Raw genomic sequence first — 18,771 nt, 5'->3', positions numbered from 1 at the left:
ATCCCTGGTCAAGGGACTAACTCTCACATGCTGCAGCTAAGAGTTTACATGCCACAGTGAAGATCGGGGATCCTGCATACTGCAGCTAAGACCTAGTGCAGACAAGTTAAGTAATTAGTTAATTATTTTTAAAAAGAAGTGGGGAATAAATGTTTTCAGGTAGTAATATCAGCTATCATTTATTGAGCATTTACTTTGTACTGGTTGAGAAAGGTCTGAGAACCTTGGAACTGTGCATAGTCGGAGATGTGATCATTGTAAAAATGTTTGCCATCACATAGGATGGCTGTATGACAACAGAGATTATTATTAGAGGCTTATTTCTAATTAGGTAACTAGTTGAAACTAGAAGCAGAGTATTGGATGCTAGTGATTGGACACTATATACAGTTGCTATAGTTAGGGCACAAAGAAAGGTTAAAACTATAAAATATTGGGTGAACTAAAAGAAAAAAATCAAATGATACATTTAGGTAGATGGGTTGCCAGTGTGGTTTTAATTATTATTCATTAGGAAGAAAAAAATCCTTAGATAACATAGACTAACTAAAAGCATTGCGGGCATAGCTTGAATGCCTGGCTTATATTTGTTAAATAAAAAATAGATTACTATTTATTTTGAGATAAAATTCAAACAAAATAATCACTAAGTCACAAGTCTGTGTAATGCCAAATTTCTGTTTATAATATAAACAGTTTTGAATGATAATATATACAAAGAAATCTTGAAAGGAGACTTGTCTAAGACACCAAGTTAAAGTTTAACAGAAACTTTCTGAGCCTTTCCTGTTTATTTTCCTTTGATTATTCACAAAGCTAATGTGATGTTCAAAACGAGGTCGCCCTCTCCGGGCAAAAGCTATCAGGAAAATCAGTAGGCAATAACTCGGTTGTAATTTTTGGTGACCTACTTCTGTTTCCCTGCATTTTCTCTTCCCATCGCTTTTTGATGGTTCCTTTCCCAATTGTTTCAGAGGCTGATGTCATAATTGCTGCAAACCTACTTAGGAAAGGGATAAACAATATTCTATTTTTAGCTTTTTATTTTATAACTTTGATTTTTCAAACTGAACTTTATAGACAAACAGGCTTATATTGTGAAGTATGCTTGCCCAGACTCAGCTTCCTCACAGTTGGTTTAATGGCACTCATATTCCTTTTAGGAGATTACTAGGTTGGAGGAGAAAAATATTTAATTTTGTGTTTTAAAAAAAATCATTTAAAAGTCATGATGTCAGCTTAGCATTAACCTATATGACATGACTCTCCACCTGTGTGGGCACATTTTGAAGCTTCTCACTCTCTCCAGCTTCTTCCTGCCCTTTTCTCACCAAACTATTTTGTTCCCTCCAGACCAGTGTCAAGAAATTATTTACAGAATAAGCTGTGATAAATGAAAGTTTGAATAAAAAATTTATATTCTAGGTTTTATTTCCAGTTCTTCATTTTTTATATGGAGCCATCTCCTATATTCTATTACTATGAAGATAACACTTCATAATGATGTTCATTAACATCTAAGAGAACAGGAGAGTAATGAACGTTTGTTGAGTACGTGTTGTTTGCTGGAAATCATTGTAAGTGCTTTATATATAAACCATCCTTCTAAGTCCTCCATTCAGCTCTGGAGAGGTATTAGTATGTCAATTTTTTTGTACAAGGAAATCAAGGCACTTGTAACGGTTGAGCCGAGAGTTCTCCTAGGGCTGGCAAATGCAAATATAGTACATTTTTGGAGAATACGATTTCTTCTGGATGGCACTTGAAAATTCCACTTCTTACAGTCTAGGTAGGGCTTCCCAGGTGACACTAGTGGTAAAGATCCCGGCTGTCAATGCAGGAGACATAAAAGACATGGGTTTGATCCCTGGTTGGGAAGATCCCCTGAAGGAGGGCACAGCAACCCACTCCAGTATTCTCGCCTGGACAGAGGAGCCTGGTGGGCTATAGTTCATAGGGTCGCAGAGAGTCAAAGACGACTGAAGCAACTTGGCACACATGCACGGTCTAAGTAGAGCTAACTTTATGTCAGCGACAGGTTTTAAATTGAGATAGAGGATTGGAAAGGTTTTAAATTTATTTAAAATGTTCAGTAGTGTGTTTTTGATGTTAGCATCATATTCTTGCTCTTATACCTAGATTATAGCAGGGTTATTGCTGACATGCACATATGCACTTACTTAAAGGCAAATGTCCCTGCTGTTCTGGGTCAAAAATATATTTTTAAGTGTACTTGAGTTTTCCTAATTGCAGTTGCCGCCCTCTCCCCCACGCCCAACCTCCATGTCCTGTGGCATGTGGGATCTTCCTGGACCAGGGGTCAAACCCATGTCCCCTGCATTGGCAGGCTGATTCTTATCCACTGTACACCAGGGAAGTCCCTCATAACCTTTATTATTTTGGAAAGGAAACTGCTAGGCATAAGGATCACACATACATTTATAGCTTATTTATGCGTGCAGCAGCTCTGGGTAATGCATTCCGTCATCTGAGTTACAGAATCCAGATAAAGCACACTAGTCATAAATCAGGATCCCAGTCACACAACTGTCTGTCATTTTACAATGCTGTCTTTTCTAGAAGGAAGTCATAAATTAATATTTTATTACAGACTAAACTGTGTTTAAACACACCAAGGAAACCAAAGAAATGATGTTGGGCAAATTATCTTACTTCTCTGTGCCATGTTACCAGATGTCTAAAGTAGAAAGGATACCATTTATTTCAAAGGGTTGTTGTGGGGGAAAATGAGATAATTTATGCAAAAAAGCACTTGGCAGAGCACCCAGGCCATAATAGGTATTACTATCGTCGTTATCATTTGTTAAGGTGACGGTCACGTCCATGTGTGAAGAGTTAGCTCTTACGGGCCAGTGTTTTGTACGTCAGGTTTTCCTTGGGCACAGTGTACAACATCTTAGGTCTGGTGCTTTGAACTTGGTGAAATTGGGCAGTCTTATCACTGACATCCACAATAACCGTATTTTGCTGTTACTTTATTTTAGCCAAGTGCATGTCAGTGGAATTACAGACACGGAAGAGCAAAGAATTAAAGAAGCTGCTGCTTACATAGCCCAGAGGAATCTCCTTGCTAGTGAGGAAGGAGTAACAGCCAGCAAGCAGTCCTCTGTATCTAAGCAGTCCTCTGTATCTAAGCAGTCCATGTCCACGCTTCACCAGGAAGAGGCCTTTGAGAAGAAGTCAAGGAAAGTTGCCATTCGAGAAAAGGCAGATCAGCTGTCACTGAAAAAAACGGTAAGAAAAGACAATTTAACATAACTTAAAAAAGTATAAGTGCCACCACTACATATAAAATGGGCTTCCCTGGTGGATCAGACGGTAAAGAATCTGTCTGCAATGCAGGAGACCTGGGTTCAATCCCTGGGTTGGGAAGATCCCCTGGAGGAGGGCATGGCAACCCACACCAGTATTCTTGCCTGGAGAATCCTGTGGATGGAGAAGCTAATAAGGACCTACTGTAAAGCACAGGGAACCCTACTTAATACTCTGTAATGATCTATATGGGAATAGAATCTAAGAGTGTTTACATGTATGTGTATAACTGATTCATTTTGCTGGTGCAGCAGCAACTAATACAGCACTGTAAATCAACTATACTCCAATAAAAATTAATCTTAAAAAAGTAGAAATGCATGTAACACTGTGCCTGTGTGTAATATAGATTAGTTTCAAATGAAGAAATGTGTGGTCTTGTGGAGAAACAACTAAGAAAAAAGGGGAAAAGACACCAAAATGTATAGTTCAAAAAAAGACAGATTTCATAGTTTTAAAGTCTGTGAAATTTTAGGTTCTACAGAAATTAAAGTTCTTGAGGACCTTAAGAAATCCACCTTTGGAAAGTACAATATGTTGCTCAGGCTTAGAATGTTAAAAATTAAGTGATATGTCTATTTTTTAAAGGGATGAGGGGAGTTCATTTGCTCCAAATACCAGACTAAGACTCCAAATGAAAAAATGATCATTTTGATTTCTACATTTCATTTTTGTAGCACATGTTACTTTGATTTCATGTCTTGATAATTTTTTTCAGTTAGAAGAAACTGAGGCATTTCATAAAAAGTTGAATGAAGATAATCTTCTCCATGCTCCTGAATTTGTCATTAAACCTCGTTCCCATACTGTTTGGGAGAAAGAAAATGTAAAATTACACTGCTCTGTAGCTGGCTGGCCAGAACCTCGTCTCACATGGTACGCTATCTTTTTGAAAGCTTCTCATAGAATTGATTACTCAAATTAATTTTAAATCCTGTGAAAACATGTGGATTTATGAACATGCAAGAGTCAGTGAAAGCATCTGTAAGTTCGAGTAAATTTTTTTAAATAGTGAAGAAAGAATACATGCATGGAAGGAAGAATGATTTTGCATCCATTATAATTTATACATCCTCTTATACAAATGGGTCTTTATCTTATATAAAGTGTTAAAATTTAGTCAGCATATTTATTTGGTAACATTTTGTGATGAAAAGCACTGCCACCTTTTAGAGAGATAAAGCTCAGAGGGCTTCATCTCTAGTCTTCATGTGAGCTGAGGTCCTAGTTTCTAAAGCCAAACAAAGAAGGGGATGGGACGGGGAGCTATTTCTAATATGAGGTCTGAAGAACCTTTCATTCCATAAAGAAGAAGCTCCCCTTTTTTCCACCCATTATATATCCTATTGCAATTGTCAGTGACTTGGTAACCCCTAAAATCAGAACTGTCATGGAGAGCAGTCATGGAAATCAGTTTGCCATGGAGAGCAGGAATCTGAAGAGGATTGTAAGCCAGTTTTAAAAGGTGTTTTCCGTCTTATTCTACAATGTGGGTTTTGCATGCTGCTTTCTTACCCTCGGGGTGTGGTGAATGCCCTGTGTCTCAGTATAAACACTGCAGAGAATGGCACTGTTGCCCACAGGGCACCAGCTCCTTCTCCCTTTTCTGTCATTTCTAATGTTGTTTGGACACCTGGCTTACATAACGGAGGCTGACAAGATAAACCCTTACCTAAGGTTATTCTTAAGGAGCAAGTGGTGAGTTGTTGTTGTTGTTTTTTTAATTCACCTATAATATCAACCTGCCTGTGACCAAATTGGATTTACATACAGTTTTTCTTGTACATAAACGTTTCCCAGGGTTCTTGAGTTTGAAAGTGAGAGAATGAAAAACAAAGCCAGTTCTGTTATTACCAAGACAAATAACTTATAGTAAACAAAGATGAGAAGTGTAAGAACATATTTCAATGAAAATGAAGTTTAAAAAAATCAATTTCCAAGCTTTAAAAGTATGAATATACTACAGTAAGCTGGGCTTCCTTGGTGGCTCAGTTGGTAAAGAATCCGCCTGCAATACGGGAGACCTGGGTTCGATCCCTGCGTTGGGAAGATCGCTTGGAGAAGGAAATGGCAACCTGCTCCAGTGTTCTGGACTATACAGTCCATGGGGTTGGAAAGTGTTGGACACGACTGACAGTAAGCTAGGAATCCGTTCATCTTTACCCCCTGCCTTTGTCTCTGCCTATTGGGCTGCATAGATTGGCCTATAAAAGGGACATTTCCTCTTGAAAACGGATTACTTTTTACCTCAGAAAAAATTCAAACTTTCCTGTAGAAATTCATAAAGAGGGACTTGCCCAGCAGTCCAGTGATTAAGACTTTGCCTTCCAATACAGGGGATGGGGGTTCGATCCCTGGTTGAGGAGCTAAGATCCCAGAAGTTGTGTGGTGTAGGAAAAAAAAAAAAGAAATACATAAAGAATAACAAATTTTTAGCTCCAAGAAATATTACTTGATGAGTAAAAAAATTCCTCATGTTTCATGAATTAAAATGTACTACTGGTAAATGAATACTTGGAGTCTTTAAGTAGATATATTTATTACACAGTGTCTTATCTCTGTTTTCCTGATTTTTAAACATCAGAGTTAAAGATGACTTTCAAAAGAATACAAAGTGATCTCTAGGAGATAAATATGAATTTCTTAAGCATTTACTTATTCTGTGAGATACACAGTCACTAGAATACAAACATGCCATGTACCACTGATGGTGTCACTAAGCCAGAGTGATGAGGTTCCACAAAGGCAGAGCTTAAATTCCACTGGAGGTTGAACTCCTCGCGTGGTGTTTTTGGGCTGGAAAAGGAGTAATTTAAAAACAAACAAAAAGATATAAACTCCACTGAAAAAATATGAGATGACTACACTTGGCAACTCTTAAAATTCCAGTCATATTTAAAAATAGAAATACTGTCAGTTTTTAGTTATCCTCACTAATGGGGCTGGGAGTATGATTGACCCCTCAAATCTTTCATGTTTGGCTTTGAAATATTTATTTCCTTAACATGTGAATTGTATGGCATCAGGGCTCATTTTAATCAAAGACAAAAGCACAGAGACAAGATTTGTCTCAGGAAGGACTGGAAGGCTCTTCGTTGACTGGGACAAGCCTTCTCTAGTTCCTGCACCCGCTTCGGTGCTTGGAGAACACAAATCCATTCTGTTCAGAAACTCTTCCAGGAGGGACGAATCAGAGCACTTCACACAAAGCCCTGTTGCCTTACAAGTCAAGTGGGAAGTAAATGTGAAAACAAAAGAACCAGTGGACCACTAAGAAAATAGTTCACCTTCCTTTAGCGAGCAAGGTTTGCCCCTGGATAAAGCTAAAAATTTGGACAATCAGCTAGCAGATAGCTAAGAACTGGCTCTGGCAATAACTAAGGTCAGATCAAGGTTTTGTGGGGCAGGAGGGTTATACAATTTGAGGAGCATCCTTTATAAAAAAAGGTTATAAAGTTAGTCACATGCATTAGTCCATAAGGGGACCTGTGCTGATGAGAGACCCTGCAACTTCAACTTCACTAGCTTCAAGGTAAATCCACCTCTGGGAGTAAATTTCACATGGGATTAATATATTAATACCGTCCTGCGTGTGTTGCCTTTTAAAAAATAATCATTGAATGAAGCTCTAATTTACTTTGCAAGCTGCTGGTCCAGATTACACAATCTTCAGTGAGCATCCTCCCCCTAAATGAACAGGGAACCCACAACTCAAGTGAGAACCAAGATGTCGGTAATTAATTTGCTGGCCTTGATGTCTCTTTGGTACCGAGCTGCAGCCTCCTGGGCCTGACTCTGAGTACAAGTATGAGAGAAACCACTGAGAATGACCTTCCTGAATAGAAGAAGGTCAAGTTTCCAATGCTGCTGCGGGCAGTTGTGCTGTCTCCACTTGAGCCTTTAGGTCCTAAGCCACATCTTTCAAAGTCATGCGTGCCCTGGGTCTGACTCCCTAAGACTCCTTTCCAAGGAACGTTCAGTTCCAGGTTTCCACTGGCACCCTGAGGCCATGGAAATCCCTGAGGTTGAACAAATGATATCAACATGCTGCAGCTGCTCTTCAGCCAGCCCCTGCAGACTGACTAAATCTGGATGGAGTCTAGAGCGTACCTGGAGAGCACTTACTGACAGGCGGGCCCATCACTCATCACCATCACTCATCACGGCCAGGTGCAGAGATGCTGAGCAACACTGCCCTATTCCCAGTTCACCTTCAGAGCAGAAGGAAGCCTGTTGGCCCTGGGTGCAGCAGAAAAGTTAGTTGCAGAAGAGGGCTAGCCAACAGGGAAGGAGAAATATATATGTGGTGAAAAACCAGTTGTTTAATTTAATAGGTTATATTTATATAATAACTTGTTAATAGGCAGTATATTGTTGTAAACGGGAAGAAAAGCATTTGTTTGTATCTTTATTACTTGCATAAAGAAGCTCTGGAAGGACATATAAGAACCTAAGGAGAGAAGCTGTGGGGAGAAGCTGGGCAGAAGGCAGACAGGTGTGAGAAAAGAGAATGTTCCCTGGGCACCCCTATATTTTCTGATTCTTGGATCATATGCTCGCATTGCCTGGTCAGATTGTAAGAAGCTATATGAAATAGGGGAGAAAAGTTCTCTTTAAAATAAAGAGAATTAAATTAGTTGTACCCCCTCCTTTTTTAGAGAGCCAGATTTAATTGCATGTTGAGCCCAAAGTCTAGATTGATTTTTGTCAGTGGAAATTGGGATTATATAATCTTCAGGGAGCCTCACACCAACTCCTAGAACAATGTATTGTTATTATCACATAACACTCATGTGTTCACACACTCAGTGCCCTTGTTTTCAGATTTGTATGTGGATCCTGGGCTACAATCCATAGGGTTGCAAAGAGTCGAATGCGACTGGAGCAGCTTAGCACCTGGATTAGATCCTCATGCAAGACATTTAAAATACATATTTGAAATTCTTCAAATTATCCCTGAAGTCATTGCCACTTCAGGGATAGTGTGAAGATAAATAGACACTTAAAGAAACTTGTCATTGAACATGATCATAGTTCAAAACCTAGGGATAAGATAGTATGAGAAATGTATTTTAGGAACAGTCTGGAGATTTGGAAAAGTCTTATTTTATTTTTGCAAATTATGAGAATTCATAAATTCCATAGTAGAATTAATGCATTGAATTTTTTTACAAGATTAGAGTTATTCACAATGTATTTAAATTTAGCAATCACTGCCATATTATTGTAGGAAAACAACCTGCATTTAAAATATTAAAAATTATTTATAATTACTTTTGAAGTATAAGGGTTTGGGGTTTTATTTTAGATTTTTCTTATTTACATCCAAATTTTATGCTAATAGAAGAGTTAGCTCTCAGCTAATTGGTTTTTAAAGTGAGTAATGGCTGTTTGTTCAAAACAATAAGGTTGCATTCTAACCACACTTTTGAGGGAAGGGGATTCAAAATGATAGAGATCATTTTGGCAGCATTGTTTGCTGACAAAGAAAAGTGAGAGTGAAGTCCTTTTGTTTGATCGCACTTTACAGTGCCAAAGAGCTTTCACTGTAACCCCTTGTTACCAAATTCAGCCTAGTATCCAGACAGACATTTGTTTGGGGAAATTAAGTGGGTATTTTACATACATAAATGAAGAGTATTATTCTAGAAATAATGTGTAACACAAGTTCATTAACTAGTCGTTCATACACTTTACATGAAAATGATGAGGAAAAGGGTGTACATCTAAATACTCACAAGAATTTCAGAAACCTGATAAGTAGTCCCAGGGTGTAGATTACTCTCTAAAATTAGCTGATGAGTGGCCAGTTTGGAATTTCACTTTCCAGAAATAACAAGCTGTGAAGTATACACAGAGCAGGCCTCAAATTCTCCTTCTCTGCTCTGATTTGATACTGAAGACAATCAGAAGTGGCTCTGAACCCGAGTGCCTCGCAAGGTGAATTCCTTGGAGAACAGATCTGAATAGCTTCCTCATTTAATCCTCGTGTGCTGCTTTAAAACAGGCGCTTTTTATACTGACATATAGAGTCCCAGTGGAGAGAAAATGTGTGTGTGTGTGTGAGAGAGAGAAAGCGAGAGAAATCTATTTCAAGCGGTCACATTAGAAAACTGAGGGAAAGTCATTGAGATACTAAGTCACACAGGACTGGAGTAGTGGTTCCCAGACTCTGGGATCTAGCGCCTGATGATCGGAGGTGGTGCTGATGTAACAATAATAGAAATAAAGTGAACAATAAATGTAATGCGCGTGAATCATCCTGAAACCATCCCCTGCCCCTTGCTCGGTGGAAAAATTTTCTTCCATGAAACTGGTCCAAGGTGCTGAAAAGGTTGGGGACTGCTGGACTGAAGGTGAAGGAATATTGATGCATCCAGGAAGGCTTCACGCAAGCCTAAGAGCTGCAAATGCTATTTTCACTCAGACTTTATGGAAATATGCACAGCATTTTTGGTCAGAAGCCAAATCAAGTGTCACTCAGTTGCTTGGTCAAGTAGCACCGGCCACACACCTTTGGTGTGTCTTTTATATCTTCTTATGTTGGGAAGAAATACTGCAAATACCCCAGCGCAAAGAAAACTGAGCAAAGAGAAGCTTCTGAGTCGGGTGTGAAATGACCTAAACCGATTCAGTCAGGAGAACATGCTCATGATTAATGTGTTCGACCCTGTCATTCATCCAAACTAGGAATGTTCCAAATTAAGAGCAGCCAGCAGATTGCTTTTTACAGCCCATCTCTGATCAAACAGTCCTGTCTGCCTGGAGCCCTGTGGGGGAACAGCTGCCTGAGGCTGTTTCTGGACTGTCAGAAAGAGCTAGGAATGATTCCCAAGGGTGGGGCAGAAGGCTGTGCCCCTACACTTGCTGCACAGCTGCGATTCCCAGTCCACCCTCCCATTTCACATCCAAGGAAACCAAGACAAACAGCCTCAGCACACCTTCTTAATCTGCACTAATTTTAAATTATCCATATCGTGAAGGATGGATTTGTCAGAACTCTGTTCCTTTGCCAAAATTCAAGAAGCACAATTGAATTTATGATGTTACCCAATGACTGTGCAGTCCAATTTAATAAACACTGCCTAGTATTTTCCTGGGATGGCTGCTTCCTTGAGAGTGGGAATAGAAATCAATATGGATCAGACAGAGTCCCCATCTTCAAGGCACTCACGGTTTAGCAGAAGTGACACTTACCCAACCGTAATTTGATTAACATTATACCTTCCCATTTGAACCAAGTAACACTGATGTGAAGAGGCGGAAATGCTGTTGTGTGGAATTTTAGGGAGGAGATTATTGAAGTGGCATTTGATCAGAGTCTTGAAGGATGAGTTGGAATTTTGCTAGATGGAGAATGGTGTATTTTCTAAAGTGTAGAAAAGGGTGCATTTTAGGGACATAGGGCATGAGTGTGAATGTGTGTGTGTGTGTGTGTACACAAGCTGGGGAGAGGAAAGGACTGGCTGAGGATTATTTCCTTTCTCTTTCCCTTTCTGTAACTTTCCCTGCTCCCAAATATGCTTATAACCATGTCCAAAAATCTGAAGAAATCAAATGCAACTAAATAGAGAACGGGGCTTCCCCATTGGCTCAGTGGTAAAGAATCCACCTGCTAAGCAGGAGACGTGAGTTTGATCCCTGGGTTGGGACGATCCCCTGGAGAAGTTAACGGCAACACACTCCAGTATTCTTACCTGGAAAATTCCACGGACAGAGGAATCTGGTGGGCTATAGTCCCCGCAGTGGCAAAGAGTTGGACATGACTTAGCGACTAAACAGTAACAGCCAATAGAGACCAGTTGGAAAATGGAAACATCCCATGTTGTCAGGAGCCAGGCCGCCTGGGTTCAGATCCCAGCTCTGCTGTTTTAGCTGTTAAAGCTGGGGCAGGCTACTTAACCGTTCTGTGCCTGGGTTTCTTCATCTGGAGAATGATGTTAAAAGTAGTAGCACTGGGAGTTCCTGGTGGTCCAATGGCTGGGACTCTGAGCTCCCAATGCACGGGGCCCAGGTTCGATCCCTGGTTGGGGAGCTAGACCTAGACCTCGTGTGCCACAGCCAAAGATACTGTATGCTGCAACTAAGGGCCAGCGAAGCCAGACAAAATATATTACATTCTTTAAAAAGTAGTGCAACCTTATGTGGTTGTTGTGAGGATTGAATTTACTAATCTGGACATAAAGTACTTAGAGCCTTTCCCGACGCTCAGTAAATACTGTTTCTATTATGGTTATTAGCATTATTTGTGATAACTATGCACATGAAGTAGAATGTTAGAAAAGGAAACAAATGAAATTTAGCTCCCCTTTGGGGCAGAAAATGGCTTAAGCTAGGTCCAGCGCCATAGCTACTGGCTACTGAGAACATGAGACTTCCCTGGTGGCTCAGACAGTAAAGAATCCTCCTGCCAATGCAGGAGCTGCAGGAGACGTGGGTCTGATCCCTGGGTGGGGAAGCTCCCCTGGAGTAGGAAATGGCAACCTACTCCAGTATTCTTGCCTGGAGAATCCCATGGACAGAGGAACCTGGCTGGCTACAGTCAATGGGGTTGCAAAGAGCTGGACACAACTGAACGACTGAGCACACGCTGAGAACATGAGGACATGGTGATGAATCAAGGTGAAGACTCAGGGGCCAGTGTCTCAGGAGGGGCCCCTCCAGGGAGCCCCTGCCTCTCCAGGCTGAGAGGCTTTGCCAGGGATCGGCAGTCAGAAAAAGGGACTCTTTTAGCTTCTATTTATCAGTAGTTTTCTTTCATGACTGATATTCTAAGTTCTTCCAAGCTGAGAGCTATGTTTGCTTATGACAGAATAAAACAAATATAATGAGCTTTCAATGCAATGACAAGGTTTTGGACAATGTGCAGGAATGTCAGTGGGAAGGATGTTTTGCTTTCATCCTACACAGACAGCCAACAAAAAACCCACTCAAAGCCTTTCTCTCTGTTGTGTCAACAATGGTTGTCTTTCTTTTCATTTTTAAGTTCATCTATTGAAGTATAATATGTACACAAAATAGGGTGGTATGGCATATAAATGTAGAACTTTGATGAATTTTTGTAGACCGCCTACCCCCAGGTAACAAGCACCAAAATCAAGAAACCAAACATTATCAACACCCAAGGGACCGCCTTCATCCCTGCCCCTTGCCCTGACTTCTAGCAGCATTAATTGATCTTTTCTTGTTTTGTACTTTATGTAAAAACAATCATTATACTCTTTTGTATCTGGCTCTTTCCACTCAAAATTATGTACGCAAGATACAAACACAAGGTTGTGAATGGCCAACTTCTTGAATGTAATTTTTGTAATGGAGGAGGGAAGCACATTCATCAAGAAAGTTTATGATACTTGTAATGAATTTTATTTGCATTTATTGAGCAGACTCTGCTACTGACCTCTGTGCTATGTCTACAGATGTTTTTTCAAGAGGAACAGTTGTATGTGTGTTAATCATGAAGCTGTTTACACCTCAACTTACTTCACCTCATTTCCATTGTCTCATAGGTATAAAAACCAGGTGCCAATAAATGTCCAGGCACATCCTGGAAAGTATATCATCGAAAGCCGATATGGAATGCACACTCTGGAGATAAATGCGTAAGAAACATCACGGTCTGTGTATGTTGCCGACAATTGCTTGGCGGGGGGTTCTCCCCTCTTCCTCCCTACACGGTGGTATCAGGATGGGGGACAATCCCAAGTATTGCTTCTCTTGGTGCACACCTATGAGTGATAATCATGACATTCTTACCAAGCCCAAGTTACTGCCCAAAGTGATCTTTTGAATTTAGTCAAAGATGATGAGGAAAAATTCATTTGTATCTATTTAACCTTTTGTATGGGCTTCCCAGGGGCTCACTGTTAAAGAATCCACCTGCCAATGCAGATGACTCAAGTACGATCCCTATGTTGGGAGGAAATGTCAATCCTCTCCAGTATTCTTGCTGAGACAATCCCATAGACAGAAGAGCCTGACGGGCTACAGTCTATGGGGTCGCAAAGAATCAGACACGACTCAGCAACTAAACAACAATTCTTTTATGTACTTGAGAGTTCTTCTCAGGTATTAGCAAGAAAAATAAGTTACAGAATAGGCATTTATATTCAAATGTCTTCTCAGAGTCCCGAATCTGCATCAGCATTATACACGTTTGCCTTTCCTCAGTAGAGGCCAGTGAAGTTTGAGGTGGGTGACACTGAATGTAAACTGGACCTAGAGAAGTTGTTTTTTCCTTTAGCTCACCAGAAACTGCGTGGAAACTATGTGCCCATTCTGTCAGATGGATGCAGGGCCTGACATTGGGATGTTTTTTAAAGTAAATCAACAGCAAAAATTTTAAAGCAGAATCCACATCAAAGTTTCTAGGTCTTCAAAGGGGTATCATGTCTCCTAACATGGTTTTGAAATCCAAGCCTACTAATGTGGATGAAGAAGTTACACAAGCTCCCAGCATTTCCAGTTCAAATGAAACCATGACATACTGTGAAGTCAAAGTAGAATTTAAGTCATTCTAATCTCAGGATATATAGCTTTCTCAGATCAGAGAGGTTGGCACAGGTCATTCTCGGCTTCAAGCAGAACCCTGGGACTCTGGGATGATCGCCAGGCAGGGACCCCTTCCTAAAGACCCACCCATTCTGTCCATCAATGATTCAACCAAGTCGGCAGCGAGCTGTGTGGTTGCTTTATAATTAAACAACCATGGAAGAAACAACCATATTGACCCGCCTGGGATTCTATGAATGTCTGTAAAATTTCAGCAAGAATTCAAATTTCACCAATGAAACTAAAGAAGAACAGTGAAGAACATGAACCCTGGCAATGATAAAACAGCGTGCTTTGAAATCTTAGCCTGTTCATCTCTGCATAAGAGCCTTCTCTCTCTAAAGTGAAAGTGAAAGTCACTCAGTGGAGTATACTCTTTGCTACCCATGGACTGTAGCCCTCCAGGCTTCTCTGTCCATGGCATTCTCCAGGCCAGAATACTGGAGTGGGTAGCCATTCCCTCCTCCAGGGGATCTTCCCAACCCAGGGATCGAACCCAGGTCTCCCAAGACATCCCTATGTCTGCATCCATCATAACTTAGAGGAACTTCCAAATGGCACTTCTTGTATTGTGTTGTGGGCCTGAACATTAGTAGAATTGAGGGACAGATAACTTGTTTGTACTCTGAGGCTAAAACACAGAACCACACTAGACAAACCTGAATCCATTTGGGCGTCTATAAGGAGAGGTTGTTTCTTTGTCTCTCCATCACACTATAACAGCCAGACTGAAACCCATCCTGAGGGAGGCCCCTCAGGGTCCTACCTGCTACAAAGGTACATGACCAGACATTTTCTGCTCCAGATACAACTGTAAACCAATTTTTCATCACACTGTTCATGCTCTATATACTCAACACTTTGTTGGCTTTTATTTTTGGACATTTTAAATTAACTCAAGCTAGGGTCATAGTGGACTATAGCTGTTGGTAGGTAGATCTATTGGCCTATGTAAAATCCCACAGGGAACTTGATTAGGAAGTGTAGCTTTATCAAGAGTCCCAAAGAGCGGTGTGTTAACCGATGACGTGCTGTGTGTCATGTTAGCAAAGAGATCCTTGACAAAACAGTCAGGGTTACATCAGCCCGCCTTATCTGTGGATACAGAACCCATGGGTACTGAGGCCTCAGTGTACTACTCCATTTTACTTAAAACAGGGGTCCCCAATCCCCCAGCTGAGGACCGGTACCTGTGCTGTTCCATGGTTGTTAGGATCCGGGCGGCACAGCAGGAGGTGAGCGGTGGGCAAGTGAGCTAAGCTTCATCTGCTGCTCCCCATCGCTTCCATTGCTGCCTGAACCAATAGCCCCCTGCCTTTGCCTGTGCCCCATCCCTGGAAAAATTGTCTTCCATGAAACTGGTCCCTGGTGCCAAAAAGGTTGGGGACCACTGACTTAAGGGACTTGAGCCTCCTTGGATTGTGTTATCCACGGGGGTCCTGGAACCAGTCCCCTGCAGACACTGAGGGACAACTGTACCAGGAGTGTCACTGCACCGGACACTCATCCCATCTGTTCTTTCAGGTGTGATTTTGAAGACACGGCTCAGTACCGGGCCTCGGCGATGAATGCCAAAGGAGAACTTTCAGCGTATGCTTCGGTTGTGGTAAAGAGTAGGTTTGCTGGACTTGTTTCAATCACAGTGTATTTTTAAAAAATTTATTCTCACTGCTAACATATAAACAGGTCAAGAAGCAGTTGTCAAAAATTGCTGCTTTCTTTTCTAGGATACAAGGGAGAGCTTGATGATACTCGCTTCCATTCGGGGGCATCCACCTTGCCCCCCAGCTGTAAGTCTGAAAATATTTTTGCTGTGTCATCTTTATACAATACTGTATAATAAGCTATTCCATAACACTGAAAAAAATGCAGGTATACTAAGTCATTTCAGTTCTGTCCGACTCTTTGTGACCCATGGACTGTAGCCTGCCAGACTCCTCTGTCCTGCCCAGTCTTCTCTGGGCAAGAATACCGGAGTGGGTTGCCATGCCTTCCTTCAAGGGATCTTCCCGACCCAGGGATGGAACTCATGTCTCTTCCATCTCCTGCACTGGCAGATGGATTTTTTATCACTAGCACCACCTGGGAAGCCCAGAATAAATGCATAGTCTATAATATGTGCTAGTATGTATGTAACGGGCTTCCCAAGTGGCACCAGTGGTAAAGAACCTGCCTGACAGTGCAGGAGACATAAGAGATGTGGGTTCAGTCCCTGGGTGGGGAAGATCCCCTGGAGGAGGGCATGGCAACCCCCTCCAGTATTTGTGTCCAGAGAATCCCATGGACAGAGGAGCTTGGCAGGCTATAGTCCAGAGGGTTGCAAAGAGTCGGACATGACTGAAGCGATTTAGCACATGTACGTAATACTACCTGTAGTTAGTTTTATTTTTTTAGATTCTTTGGCTACTGTATTCTCCTTCTGCTTATAATTGCTTTATTCTGGCTTTATAAAAGCCTGGATGTAATGGGCTAAAAATGACAAATGATTTTAAGTCTTTCTTTCCTTAAGCTGAGAAAAATCATTATACAAACCTGCAGTGGACTTAACCACACACACACATATATAGAGTCTGGACTGTATCAGGGCAGTCTTATTCATCCTTATATATCCAGTGTAGCATCGTCTCCTTAAGAAGTCTCTGTCGGCCCCCCACCGTACCCCAGCCCCCACCTACTTAGGCTATGTGTCCGGGTGGAGGCTGTGACACCTCTGTAAGGGCATCTACTCACTGGACACTAATTGTTAACTGTTTGCTCCCACTGACCCATGAGCCACTTGAGGCTAGGCTGGACCTTTGATCTTTGGACACTAGAACCTGAGGCAGAGTAGTATTTGATGATGAATGAATAAATGCATACACTAATTTATAAAATGCAATGTAAAATGAGCTCTAAGTGTGGTTTAATAACAAACTATTAGTATTCTGATCCATAGTAATTTATAAATTTGTGAATTTCGATCATGTCATCTGCATCAGAACTTCTTTTCATGGGAAGCAATAAAAGTAAAACCCTTATGGTTCTTCAGTAACTAGATGCTGACACTGTTCAGACTGGAAATGGTAGTCAAGCCCCAAATTCTTATTTTCCAAACATTAAAAAATAAGTGGTTGGAAAAAAAAAAAGTGGTCGTTTTGAAAATGGTTATGGAAATATTGACTCTTGGGTCAGTTTTTCACCTAACTGATTGGCTTGATGTCTCTCCATACTTCATGGAATGGCTCCTAATTTTAATATGCCTAGTTGTAATCATGGGTATCAATCCCATGCACAAGAAGGCGTGCTGGGTGGAAGTAAGGAAGAACACATCCCAAATCCGATCCTTCTCTTGTCATTTGATTTATACTGAGATACAATGGCTGGAAAATTTGAAACTATGATTTATAAATCATTTGATAGGTTTGTTGTGATTGCTTTCGGCCTGTGCTCATTAAAACGCTTATGTCTCGTTGATGAGAAAAAATGAATTACTGATGTTTGTTTCTGTTGTGCCCAGTTGCCGTGACCCCTTACGGTTATGCGTCCAGGTTTGAGATCCACTTTGATGACAAGTTTGAAGTGTCTTTCGGGAGAGAAGGCGAGACGATGAGTCTGGGCTGCAGTGTAGTTATCACCCCTGAAATTAAACATTTCCAGCCGGAGATCCAGTGGTACCGAAATGGTGAGCCTTAATGATGAATTCTCACTGAGGCTCATATTCGCAGAAGGTCACAGACCAGACTTGGTCCTAAAGCATGAATGTCTGTAGATTGCAGTTCTGTTTACTAGACCTGGCAGAAACTAGATAGTGGAGGACATAACATACTGGGTGTTACAAAAGTTTTTACACATGTTTTAGAGTAGCAGAACTTTTATAACATGTTTGTGGAGATCATAATTTCTTATCACAGTATAATACAGGGAAAGGATTACAAAACATGTATTTTCCTTTTACAAGTTGGATATATATTCATTTTGTAAGTTAATTTTATTCGGTAAGATAAAGTGAAATCCAGGGAAGTCCTGTTGGTTCCCAGGCGGTACCAGTGGTACCACTGTGGGTGGTAGTCAGCGTGCTCACCACGCAGCTGGCCTAAACTTCAGTGTCCGTGTGGGCACCGGGCAGGCTGGGCCATCGTGAAGCGAAGGCTAGGACCAGGACCTGAGCCCGGAGTGAAGCCAGCGGTAGCTGCAGTGGTAGCGGCAGCGGTGCTGCCGGACGTGGCCCTGGAGGAGAGGAGAGACCCGCCAGATGCAGCCGGGAGCCCCGTGGGAGTCCAGATCCCCTGTCCATCTCCAGGGCCCGTCTTGGTGGGATCTGCTCAAACATGACTTCCTGGCCTAAGCACCGTGACAGGAACAATCACACAGTAAACTTTGTCTATAAAACATTACAAAATAGAAGCATGTATACAGGTATTGCAGTAAGGCAATAAGGCAGTTGTTAGAGTTCTTCTGAGTTTGGACTCTCTGTTTATGAAAACTGCTACAACATTGCAAAGCAAATATTCACAGGCTTGGAAATAAAAATTTAAAGATTGCCACATTCAGTGAAAATGAACACTATTTCCATACAAAACTTTGGATGAAGCAGTTTATTAACAAGAAAGATTTTTCTAAGTAATTTTTCTCACAATCGAAGGTACAGTAAGAAAATGTATAAATAGGCATTTAAATTATATACAAATCATGAAGTCATCACAAGTTACAGGACATGTAAGAGGAAACATTTAAGATGCCATTATGTAAATATACATTTAAAATTAAATTCAGACTTACATGAAACTATTTGTATAAGGAGATAGATCTTTTTAGAAAAAATTGTTCCTCAAGAATTGTCAGCTCTAGAGTACCAAAATTTATATTTTAAAATAGTTTATCAGAGGATTAACCTAATGTTAATTTTAT

General features: G+C 41.0%; 1 protein-coding gene across 2 annotated transcripts in view; it reads left to right on the top strand.

Moving 5' to 3' along the window:
- The window catches only part of MYOM1 (myomesin 1), a 122,330-nt gene that overhangs the window by 21,920 nt on the left and 81,639 nt on the right, over positions 1–18,771 (top strand). For both annotated transcript variants that reach the window (XM_027525783.1, XM_027525784.1), the window contains exons 4-9: positions 3,006–3,255; positions 4,052–4,209; positions 12,843–12,935; positions 15,409–15,497; positions 15,612–15,674; positions 17,381–17,545. In XM_027525783.1, the coding sequence (XP_027381584.1) occupies positions 3,006–3,255; positions 4,052–4,209; positions 12,843–12,935; positions 15,409–15,497; positions 15,612–15,674; positions 17,381–17,545 (818 nt within the window). The remainder of the gene's footprint in view (positions 1–3,005; positions 3,256–4,051; positions 4,210–12,842; positions 12,936–15,408; positions 15,498–15,611; positions 15,675–17,380; positions 17,546–18,771) is intronic.

The sequence above is a fragment of the Bos indicus x Bos taurus genome, chromosome 24 (genome assembly GCF_003369695.1).
Source record: "Bos indicus x Bos taurus breed Angus x Brahman F1 hybrid chromosome 24, Bos_hybrid_MaternalHap_v2.0, whole genome shotgun sequence".
Lineage (NCBI taxonomy): Eukaryota > Metazoa > Chordata > Mammalia > Artiodactyla > Bovidae > Bos > Bos indicus x Bos taurus.
Note: the sequence above shows the minus strand (reverse complement) of the source record. Positions and strands in the feature narration are given on the sequence as shown.